The sequence below is a fragment of the Lepidothrix coronata genome, unplaced genomic scaffold, assembly GCF_001604755.1.
Source record: "Lepidothrix coronata isolate B3197 unplaced genomic scaffold, Lepidothrix_coronata-1.0 Scaffold301, whole genome shotgun sequence".
NCBI lineage: Eukaryota > Metazoa > Chordata > Aves > Passeriformes > Pipridae > Lepidothrix > Lepidothrix coronata.
In genome coordinates, this window is record NW_016690481.1 from 535,317 (window position 1) to 546,497 (window position 11,181).

The 11,181-nt window shown below is 65.1% G+C and overlaps 1 protein-coding gene and 1 long non-coding RNA gene across 2 annotated transcripts in view; one reads left to right on the forward strand and one right to left on the reverse strand.

Annotated features, from left to right (window-relative positions):
- The first annotated feature begins 5,860 nt into the window (after nucleotides 1-5,860).
- On the forward strand, nucleotides 5,861-6,652 carry LOC108508502. Its single transcript, XR_001878411.1, has 3 exons — nucleotides 5,861-5,936; nucleotides 6,385-6,489; nucleotides 6,563-6,652. It is a non-coding gene; the product is annotated as an uncharacterized LOC108508502 (long non-coding RNA).
- A 117-nt stretch (nucleotides 6,653-6,769) lies between these two features.
- The window catches only part of USP39 (ubiquitin specific peptidase 39), an 8,320-nt gene continuing 3,908 nt past the window's right edge, over nucleotides 6,770-11,181 (reverse strand). The window contains exons 6-13 of the mRNA XM_017837277.1: nucleotides 10,999-11,151; nucleotides 9,953-10,178; nucleotides 9,201-9,278; nucleotides 9,049-9,116; nucleotides 8,339-8,670; nucleotides 7,359-7,494; nucleotides 7,192-7,278; nucleotides 6,770-7,109 (exon numbers count right to left, since the gene is read on the reverse strand). Coding sequence (XP_017692766.1) covers nucleotides 7,062-7,109; nucleotides 7,192-7,278; nucleotides 7,359-7,494; nucleotides 8,339-8,670; nucleotides 9,049-9,116; nucleotides 9,201-9,278; nucleotides 9,953-10,178; nucleotides 10,999-11,151 — 1,128 coding nt within the window. The 3' untranslated portion in view covers nucleotides 6,770-7,061. The remainder of the gene's footprint in view (nucleotides 7,110-7,191; nucleotides 7,279-7,358; nucleotides 7,495-8,338; nucleotides 8,671-9,048; nucleotides 9,117-9,200; nucleotides 9,279-9,952; nucleotides 10,179-10,998; nucleotides 11,152-11,181) is intronic.

Sequence of the window (11,181 nt, forward strand, 5' to 3'; positions counted from 1 at the left end):
AAACACCAGGAGAGATCCCTCACCCATCACCGTCACAGGCAAAACAGACTCACCGGGGGGACAGTAACTGAATTTATTAACAACAAAATCAGAGCAGGAGAACGAGAAGTCAAATCAGTCTTACAAACACCTGCCCTCCTTCCCGGGCTCTCCCTTCACCCCCTCCAGCAGCACAGGGACACGGGAATGGGGGTCACAGGCAGGTCATCACAGCTTGTTCCTGCTGCTGCTCAGGGGACGAGCCCGAGTCCAACCCCTGCTCCAAGCTGGGCCCCCAAAGGCTCCCAAGTCCTTCCAGCAAACCTGCTCCAGCCTGGGCTCCTCTCTCCACCAGGACCCTGCTCCAGCCTGGGCTCCTCTCTCCACCAGGACCCTGCTCCAGCACGGGCTTCCCAGAGGGTCACAGTCTGTGTCGGGCATCCCCTGCTGCGGGTGGGCTCTTCAGGGCTGCACGTGGATCCCTGACCCACCCCGACCCTCCACGAGCCGCAGGAACATCCCTGACCCCCCCACGTGGCCTCCGTGGGCTGCAGGGGCTCAGCTGCCTCCCCAGGGGCTTCCCCACAGAACTTCAGGGGAATCTCCACTCCTGGAGCAGCTCCGGCCCCTCCTCCTGCACTGCCCTGGAGCTCTGCAGGGCTGCTCCTCTCACGTGTTCTCACTCTGCTCTTCTCTGGCTGCAGTTTTCACCTGCACAAGGACTTTTTCCTCCTGCGTTTCGTTCTCCCTGAGGTGTCACCGCCATCCCTGCCAGGCTCAGCCTCGGCCAGCACCAGATCTATCCTGGAGCCTCTGGAATTGGCTCTGCCGGACTCTGGGGAAGCTTCTGGCAGCTTCTTACAGAAACCACCCCTGGAGCCCCCCTGCTACCAAAACCTGGGCACACAAACCCAACCCAGATGGGAAAAGCTGCCAGGAGCCAGAGGGAAGGGAGTCAGGAATGTTGTCCATGTGCCCCCCAAATCCCCGATATTCCCCCAAATCCCCACACCCCACAAGCTGAGTGCCCTCCCAGACCCCCAAAGGAGAGCCCCGTGTCAGGGAGAGCCCCCAGACTGCGGGGGGGCGGAATCCAGGGGGGAGTTCATGGGTCTGAGGTGGGGGGTGGGTCACCTTTTGAGCAGCTCCACACCGAAGCCCCTGTGCCAATCCCAACCCTGTGCCCCTCTGCCGCCCTGTGTCCCCTCCATGTCCCTTTACCATCGTGTGCCCCCCTCCCTGTGGCCCCCACACGCCCCAGGCTGCCCTGTCCCCATGTCACCCTGTGCATCCCAAGTCCTGCCACTCTCTGTGCCCCCTGTGCCACCCTGTGTGTCCCAAGTCCTTCTGCCACCTCCTGTGTCCCCAAAACCTTCACGGGAAAATACATCCCTGTGTCTGGAATCCGGTGCTTTGTCCCTTGTCCCTGCCCCCTGTCCCGGGGGTGTCGGGGTGAGCTGAGCTGGAAGGGGGTCACCCCTGTGCCGGGGGCACCCCGGGGTCAGTCAGAGCAGCACCAGCTCCTCCCTCGTGTCCCCCCAGAGCTGCCAGAGGGGGCACAGGGGGTGGCAGGAGGACAGGGGGACAGGGGGACAGGGGAGCCTGGAGGGCACACACAAGGTGGGACACCAGTGGCAGAGGGGTAGGGAGAGGACACAGGGTGGCAGAGGGACATGGAGTGGGGCACAGAGGGTGGGACACCGGTGACAGAGTAGCACACGGGGGTCACAGGGGTGGGGCACGGGCCGGCAGAGGGGCACGGGGGGCACGGCGGGGCCGGGCAGGGCTGTGCCACCTCGGTGCCCTCCAGGTGGCCTCACCTGGGGCAGGTGACCCCCCCGGAGGGGGCCCGGCCTCCGGCCGCACCCGCGCTGAGGGCTCTCGAGTGGCCAAGTGGGGACAAGGTGACCGCGGAGGGACATTGCGGGAAGGGGAGCAGGGGGGCCACACCCGGGGAGTGGCCGGGGACAAGGAGGGGGGGATGGGCAGGACCGCGGAGGATACGGGGACATTGGGGGTGGAGGGGGACACGAGCGTGTGGGGACATGAGGGGGGACATGGGCATATGGAGGCGGGGGAATATGGGGGAACAAGGGGAAAAGGGGTGGACGTGGGGGTGTGGGGACATGGGGACATCGAGGGCTGTGGAGGGACATGGGAGAGTGGGGGGATGTGGGGGAACAGGAGAACATGGGGATGAGGGGGGACATGGGGACATTGGGGAGAGTGGGGGGACGTGGGGGGACATGGAGGTGTAGGACCGTGGGGACATGGGGGGTACATGGGGACCTGGGGGTAGGGGAACACGGCAGAGGAGTGTTGGTGGTCTAGGAGTGGGGGGACATGGGAGGTGGGGGAGGATATGGGGGGATTGGGGACATGGAGAGATGTAGGGGGACGTGGGGCTGTGGGGACATGGGGCGACATAAGGGGACGTGGAGGGAATGTGGGGGTGGGAACATGGGGACCCCAATGGGGACATGGGACCCCAGTAGGGACATGGAGACCTTGAAAGGGGTCCCTGGCGGGGACATGGCCGTAGGGGACACAGGGACATGGGGTCAGTGGCAGGGTGACAGGGCGGGGGTGGCCGCCCCCCCGTGTCCCCGCGGCTGTGACACGCCTGTCCCGTGTGCTGGCACCGACCCAGGGCCACGTCCCGCGGGCTATAAGAGGCCCCGGGCTCGGCCCTGCCAGCACCGCCGCTGTCCCTGTCCCTGCTCCCGCCATGGCCCTGCCGCTGCCGCTGCTCCTCGCCCTGCTCGGGGCCACCCCAGGTAGGGCCCCCGCACCCCCAAACCGGGGGGCACCCCCAGAGCTGGGGACACCCCCAGGAACCCCGTGGTGGGGCGAGGGGAGCTCAGACAGCGGGGTGCCCCCGGGGGGAGGGGATGCCCGGGGTGGGGGCAGACCCTGAGTGCCCCCTTGGGGTCTCAGGGTACTGAGGGGTGTTACTGGGGGGGTCCCTGACATCTGACTCCCCCCACGAGCGCTGGGTGTGGGAAAGGGCATCTTGGAGGGGCAGGGGGGTCCCAGACAGCCGGGTGCCCCGTGGAGGGAGGGGGTGCAGTTTTGGGGTGGTGTGTGCACTGGGGGGGGGGTCCTGGGTGCCTGGATCCCACTGGGATGGGGGGGGGGGGAACTGGTCCTAGAGACCTGATCCCCCATGAGGATTGGAGGGGGGTGTATTTGGGGGTCCCAGGCGCTCAGGTTCCCCCCGTGAGGGTTGGGATGAGGTATTGGGGGGGGGGGGTGGCCTGAACTCCCAGCCCCTCCCGGCTCGGCGCTCACGGCCCCACAGGTCTGGGGGCGCCGGGGGGGGGCTGTGGGGTGCCCCCCTCTGCCTGGTGCCAGAGCTGGGACACTGCCCTGCGCTGCGGGGCCCTGGAGCGCTGCCCCCTCCTCACCCAGAGACCCCCTGATGTGGTGAGAGAGCCCCCCGTGTCCCACCACCCTCCGTGTTCCCATCACTCCGACATCCCTGTCACCTCCTGTGTCCCCTGTGTCCCCCTACCCCACCCCACCCCACTGTCTCTCTACCCCCTGTATGTCCCCAAAATCCCACAGGAGTCCCAAGACCCTCCCATGGCCCCACACCAACATGTCCCCATGCACCCTCCTTGGTCCCCCCTGTCCCCACATCCACATTTCCCCATACACTCAAGTCCCAGTCCCCATGTCCCCATGTCCCCAGTCCCCGTGTCCCAGAGTCCCCGTGTCCCCGTGTCCCCACATCCCCATGCTACCCCATCCCCATGTCCCCCGTCCTCGTGCCCCCCACATCCCTGTCCTCTACTACCGTTCCCCCCCATCCCAGTGTCCCCAGCTCCCCATGTCCCCGTGTCCCCGTGTCCCCACACCGCCGTGTCCCCGCTGTCCCCTCCCGCAGGACACCTGCGCCCTCTGCCAGCAGCTCTTCTCCTTCCTCCACCGCGTGTCCAACCAGTCGGCCGTGCAGGTGCCCGCGGGACAGGGGGACACGGCGGGGACAGGGACAGAGGTGTCACCGTGGGGGTCATCTTGAGGGTCATCGTGGGGCCGGGGGCTGGGGGTGTCACTGGGGGTGTCACTGGGGGGACGGGGACACAGGTGCCACTGAGGGTGTCACTGTGGGGGTCACCGTGGGTGTCACCGTGGGTGCCGGCAGGTGTCATGGAGGGAGGTGCCACTGGAGGTGTCGCTGCGGTTGCTGAGGTGGTGGCTGTCACTGTGGGTGCCACCACAGGTGCCATAGTCGCAGATGCCACCACGGGTGCCATGGTGGTGGGTGCCACTGTGGGTTTCACTGTGGTTGCTGGGGTGAGGCGTGAAGTGGTGGCAGATGCCAGCGGGTGCCACGGTGGCGAGTGACACCATGGGTGACACCATGTGTGCCATGGTCACAGATGCCACCACGGGTGCCAGTGGTGCAGCGGTGACGGGTACAGCAGTGGTGTGGGTGGTGGTGTCCCCGTGGGTGTCCCCTGGGTGTCCTTGGGTGTCACCGGGGTGCCCCAGCGCAGGTAGCAGTGGAGCAGGTGCTGGGGGCTCTGTGCCTCCCGCTGCCCGTCCTGGCGGCCCCGTGCCAGTCCGTGGTTCACTCACTCGTCCCACGCGTCCTCCGGGAGCTCCAGCACCTCGTGAGTGGCACTGGGGGGACGTGACCAGGGCACACCCCGGGGTGCTGGGGCCTTGGGGACACTGTGGCAGCTGGGAACATCTTGGGGGGCTAGGGGCAGTGGGGACACTGTGCCATCCAGGGACCCCCTGGGATGCTGCAGGTTTGGGGACATCTCCGGGCACTGGGGGTTTGGGAACACCTTGGGTTGCAGAGGGTTTGGGGACACATGGGTCACCTGGTCGTGCCCCATCGGGGGGTCCCTGTCGTGCCCCCCCAGGTACCCCGGCAGATCTGTGCCAACCTGAAACTGTGCCCGGCAGAGCCCGGTGGTGCCGCAGCCGTGCCCACCCTCGGGGCACTCGGCACCCACCCGCAGGTACGGGGGTCCCGGGGGGCAGCGGGGGTGGCTCTGAGGGTGTCAGCAGGGCCACCACGGGGCTGGAGCCCGCTTGGGGGGCATAGCCAGGGGCAGCCCCACCCCTGGGCTCCACAGTGAACATCCTACAGGAGGCCAAAACTCCACCATGGGGCTCGGGTGAACCCCCTCCTGCAGGTCCCACCACCCAGCTCCAGAGGGAACAACTACCCACAGGAGGCCACAGACCCCCATTAGGCTGCAGAGTGACCCCTTCCCACAACCCCTCCCACAGCCACAACCCCACCAAATGACCCCTTCCCACAGCCACAACCCCACCACTGAGTGACCCCCCCCTCCCACAGCCACAACCCCACCAAGTGACCCCTTCCCACAGCCACTGAGTGACCCCTCCCCAGAGGGAGCTGCAGCCCCACCACTGGGCTCTGGAGTGAACCCTAACTCCACCCCTAACCCCCTCCCTACAGTTCCACCCCCGGGCTCCGGACTGAACGCCCCCAGGATGCCACAGCCCCCCTGGGCTTGAGCACCCACGTCCCCCCCAGGCCCAGCCCGGCTCTGGGCTCCCGCTGTCCCACAGGAGGCTCAGAGTGACCCCCCTCCGGGTCACTGGGCTCAGGGTGACCCCCCTCCCTCCCGCAGGAGCCCCCCCCGGGCCCGGCGGCGCTGCCGGTGCCCCTCCCGCTGTGCTGGCTGTGCCGCACCTTCGTGGCGCAGGCCGAGGCCGCCATCCCCGTGCCCAGGGTGGCCGCGGCAGCCACGGGGCTGTGCCGGGCGCTGCCGCTGGTGGCCGCGGGTGCGTGCCAGTGCCTGGCCCAGCGCTACGCCACCCTCCTGCTCGAGGGGCTGCTGGGCCGCCTGGGCCCGCGCCTGCTGTGCCGCCTGCTCCTCGCCTGCCAGGGCACTGCGGACGACGCGGGCGCGTCCCCGGCGCTGCTGGAGGCCATCGTGGTGCGGCTGGCGGAGTGCGTGGGCCCCGAGGTGAGGGGACAGGTCCCCGGGGAGGTGACGGGGCATCCCAGGGTGGCACAGCCCTGAGGGAACACGTCCAGGGGTGCCACAGTCCTTGGGACACATCCCGAGGGCGTCACAGTCCCCAGGGGCCATGGCAGGGACACAAACGGTGGCACAGCCCCGAGGGGACACGTCCAGGGGTATCACAGTCTCGAGGGAGTCCCACCACCCCTGGGCACACCACGAGGTCCCCAGAAGGTGCCACCCCCACCGAGAGGACAGTGTCAGGGTCCCCAAGGGTGTCACAGGCCTCGAAGGGGACACTCAAGAGTGACCCAAGTGGGGGAGGGCACCGAGTGTCACAACCCCAAGGGACACCCCAAGGACGTCACAGCCCCGGGGAGGGGGTTCCAGGAGGCTCCCTGGGGTGTCCCCACCCTTGGGGGGACCCCTGACACCCGTGTCCCCCCCGCAGGACCTCAAGGGTGTCGCCCCCCCTGTGCTGTCACCCCCCCTGGGCCCCTGTGCCCTGGGCCCTATGTACTGGTGCTCCGGCCCCGAGCCCGCCCGGCGCTGCCAGGTGAGTGGGGACAGGGGGGACATGGAGGGGTGGCACCCCCTGCACCCCCCACTGACCCCTCTGTGCCCCCCAGGCCCTGCAGCACTGCCAGGAGCACGTCTGGCTGTAGGAGGGCTCTGGGGGCCCCCTCAGCACTTCCCAATAAAGCTTGGATGCAGTTCTGCCTCTGTGTTCCCAGTTTTTTGAGGTGTTTCTGGGGGTCACGGGGTGCTGGGGAGTCGGGGGGGGAAGCAGTGGAAACCACAACCCCCCTAAACACAAAAAAGAGAAAAGGTGAAAATGAGCTACAAAAATAAGTGGGTGGCATTTATTTGGGGTGGGGAGAGACACACCAAGGGGCTTGGGGGTGTCCCTGGAGGGGTTATGGGTGATCCCAAGGAGACCTAGGTGTCCCCAAGGGGCTCAGGGTGTCCCCAAGGGGATCTTGGGGTGTCCCAGAGATGGTTGTTGTTGCTTCCAGGGGGGTTCTGGATGTCCCCAGGGGAGCCTGGGGTGTCCCCAAAGGCGTCTCTGCATCTCCACAAGGGACTGGGAGTGATCCCAAGGGGGTCTCTGGGTGTCCCCAGGGGGTCTCAGGCCCCTTGTTGGTTTGTCTCATCCTCCTCGCGCCGTTTCCAGATCTGTGGGAGAGGGGTGGTCAGAGCACATCCTGGGGGTGCCAGGGACATCCTGGAGGTGCCAGCTGCCCCCTGCCCCCCTCACCTGGATGTAGGCCTCGGACAGAGTGATCATCTGTGGCAGGATGTCGGTCACCTGCAGGTCCTGCAGCTCGTACCACTTCCCCGTGCCCTGCCAGGACCAGGAGGGGACAGGGTGGGCCAGGGGGTCCCCGTGGCCCCCCCAGAGCCCCCCAGGAGGGGGACACTCACGTGGTGCAGGACGTGGATGCGGTAGGAGCCCTCCGAGGGCTTCCCGTCGTGCACGATGTTGGCGATGAGGTCATAGGTGGTGTGAGCGTGGGCCGCCTGCACCTCCTCCGACAGGTACTCCCGCAGGTCCACATTCCTGGGCACCCCACATGCCCTCAGGGGGGCAGGGGAGCCCCCACAGACCCCTCCAGATGCCTCCAAACCCCCTCCAGATGCACAGACACCCCCCTCCCCAGACGCCTCCAAACCCCTTCTCAGTGCCCACACCCCCTTCCTTCCCAGACACACTCAACTCCCCCCAGATGTTTTCAAACCCTTCCCTGATACCCACAGAACCCCCCAAAGATGCCCAGAACACCTCCAGCTGCCCACAAATCCCTCCCAGATGGCTACAATCCCTCCCAACACCCACAAACCTTCTCCAGGCACCTTCAAACACCCTCCTAGATGCCTCTACCATGTCCCAGATACCTACAACCCTCCCCTAGACACCCTCAAACAATCCCCTCCTAAGTGGTTTTAAATCCCATCAAGTGTATCCAACTCTTCCCCAAGTGCCTTCAAAGCCCCTTTAGATGATTTCAAATGCTAAACCCTCCTCCTGGATACTTTCAACCCCTCTTAGATACCTACAACCCCCTCCACACACCCACAACCATCCCTAGACATTGTCAACCCTGCCCCACCACTCACAATCTCCTCTGGGATGCTTTTAACCCCCTCCACACACTCCCAACCCTCCCACACCTTCCCCAACCCCCCCCTCACCCCTTTAGATGACTTCAAACCCCAAAAGCCCCTCATGGATGCTTTCAACCCCTCTTAAGATACCTACAACCTTCCACACACATCCACAACCACCCCTAGACATCGTCAGCCCCCCCAGTCTCCTCCCAGATGCTTTAAACCCCCTCCCCAGGCTCCCAGCAGCCCCCCCAATGCCCTCAGCCCCCCCCCCAGCGCCCCCAGCCCTGGCTCACGTGATGGGGAAGTTGACAATGGTGGGGTTCTTCTCCACAAAGAAGTTGTTCTTGGTGAAGCGCTTGATGCAGAAGATGAGGTAGGGGGGCAGGCGGGTCAGCTGGAAGCGCTTCAGGAAGTTCTCCTTGTAGGTCTTGTACTCCTTCTCGGTGCTGCCGTTGAACTTGGCCAGGATGCTGAACAGGGGCACCTGGGGGATGATGAGCTGCTCCTTCTCGTCCTTGTAGAGCGGGGCCGTGGGCAGGTCCAGGGTCAGGTACAGGAAGGTGGACTCCACCATGCGCTCCTGGTACTCGCTGTTCTGCAGCAGCTGCGCCTTCTCCTCCGCGGGCTGGGGGGTGGGACCCCTGGGTGACACCCCTGTGGGACCCCAACACTCCCCCTTGGGCCCCAATGCCCTCCCCCAGACCCCAACACCCCCCATTCTACCCCACCACCCCCATCTGACCCCGATAACCCCCACTGTCCCCCCCCACCCTGCTGGACCCTGACACCCCCAGCTGCACCTCACCCCCCCTTGTTTGAACCCAACACCCCCCACCATACCCCACGGTACCCCAACATCCTCTCCCAGACCTTCCCTGGCCTCAGCTCCCATTTGAACTCATCACCCCCCCTGCACCCCAACACCCCCGTGTGACCCCAACACCCCCCCCTGTACCCCAACACCCCCGTGTGACCCCAACCCTCCCACTCCCCCCATTCCCACCAGGTCAGGGTGTGGCAGTTTCTTGGTGAAGATGCGCATGGAGCCCTGGAACACGTCGGTGACAATGGCTGTGGGGACAGGGGGGGCTCAGCAGAGACAGCAGGGGGACAGAGGCCCCCCCAGATCCCCCAAAATCTCCCCCCCCCACTCACTCTTCTTCTTCCTCTTGGTGCCGCCCAGCGCCGCGTGCAGAGCGTTCAGGAACCAGGACAGGAATTCCACCCCGTCCCCTGCAACGGGGGCACAGCAGGGCTGGAGCCAGAGCTGACCCTGGATCCTGCTCTGCCCCACCCAGCACTGCCCCTCAAATCCAGCACTGCCCCCCACATCCTGCTCTGCCCCTCAAATCCTGCTGTCCCCCCACATCCTCCTCTGCTGCCTCAAATCCAGCTTGGTCCCCATATCCAGTGCTGCCACCCAAACCCAGCACCGCCCCCAAATCCAGATCCCCCAGACCCAGCCCAGCCTCCAAATCCAGCGATGTCTCCCAGATCTACTGCTGCCCCCCAGATCCAGAGCCCCCCTGAATCCAGTCACCCAAACCCAGAGCCCCCAGACCCAGCCCCGTCTCCAAACCCAGCAGTGTCACCCAAACCAAGCCCTGCACCCCAAATCCAGAAACCCCTGGGTCCAGCACTGCCCTCAAATCCAGAGCACCCCAGGTCCAGAACTGCCTCTCAAATCCAGTGCTGTCCCCCAGACCCAGAGCCCCCCAGGCCCAGCACTGCACTCCGAGTGCAGAGACTGCCAAATCCAGCCCTGCCCCCCAAATCCAGAGCTCCCTGGGTCCAGCTCTGCCCCCCAAATCCAGCATTTCTTCCCCAATCCAGCACTGCCCCTAAATTTCAGCCCTGCTCCCCAAACCCAGACCCCTCAGACCCAGCCCTGCCCCCCCAAAGCCCACCCTGCTTGGTGATCTGGAAGTTCTTCTTGCTGCAGAGCACCACAGCCTGGAGCATCTCGTGGGGCGACACGTGAGCCTTGAAGTTCCTGGGGTTCCAGAGCTTTCTCATGAGCTCCCCGAAGCGCTGCACCAGCAGGAACATGATGTCCCCGGGCGGGCGCTGGATGCGCCGGTAGTTCTCCTCCTCCAGGAAGTAATTCCGCAGGGGGGGCACATTGGACAGGGCCTGGGGGCAGCAGGGGGGATTCAACCCCCGGGACCCCCAGAGAGGGGATCTGCGAGGGTTTTGGAGGGTTTCTGAGGGCTGCACCCCCAGCAGGTGCAGAGCCCCTGGGGCAGGAGGTGGGATTCATCCCCAGAGCGGGGATTTAGGGGTTATGGGGGGGTCTCATGCCCAAAAAGAAGCCTGCATGCCCTCTGTGTGTAAACCCTGTGGGATTCATCCCCAGAGCCCCCAGAGCACGGATCTGGAAAGGGGCTATACAGGAGTTTCACCCCAAAACAAAGCTTGTACCCTCAAGGTGTAAAGCCTGTGGGAAAGGATGTGAGATTCCCCCCTGGGAACCCCAGAGTGGGGTTTTGGGAAAGGGTTTGGGACAGTTTTGAGAGGACTTCATCCCAAAATGAAACACCTGTGCTCCCCTGTGTGTAAAACCTGTGAAAAGAGAGGTGGGATTCCTCCCCAGAACCCCCACAGTGGGGTTTTGGGGGGGTTATAGAATGGTGTCACCCTAAAACAAAGCCTGCACCTCCCAGGTGTAAAGCCTGCGAGAGTGGACATGGGATTCATCCCTGTCAGCCCCACAGCAGGGTTCTGGGGTGGTTTCACCCCAAAATGAACTCTGTACTCTCCAGGTGTAAAGTGTGTGAGACAGGAAATGGGACTCATCCCCAGGACCCCCAGAGTGGGGCTGTGCTGGGGGTTCACCCCAAACAAAGCCTGTACCCCCCACGGTGTATCTCCCGTGGGAAAGGTGGGATTCACTCCCACGATCCCCCCATGGGGTTCTGGGCTGTTCCCCCCCAGGGCAGCCCGTCCCAGTGACCTGCAGCACGGCGTTGGCATAGTCATTGGCCTTAATGTTGTTGAGCCCCACGATGCCCGGCAGGTACGTGGTGCCATCGTAGGCCCGGGACAGCTTGGCCTGTTTGTCCAGGTGGGCGATGTGCTGGGCTGTGAAGGTGGGCTTGAGCACGTACTGCGGGGAGAGGCACCCCTCAGAATGGGG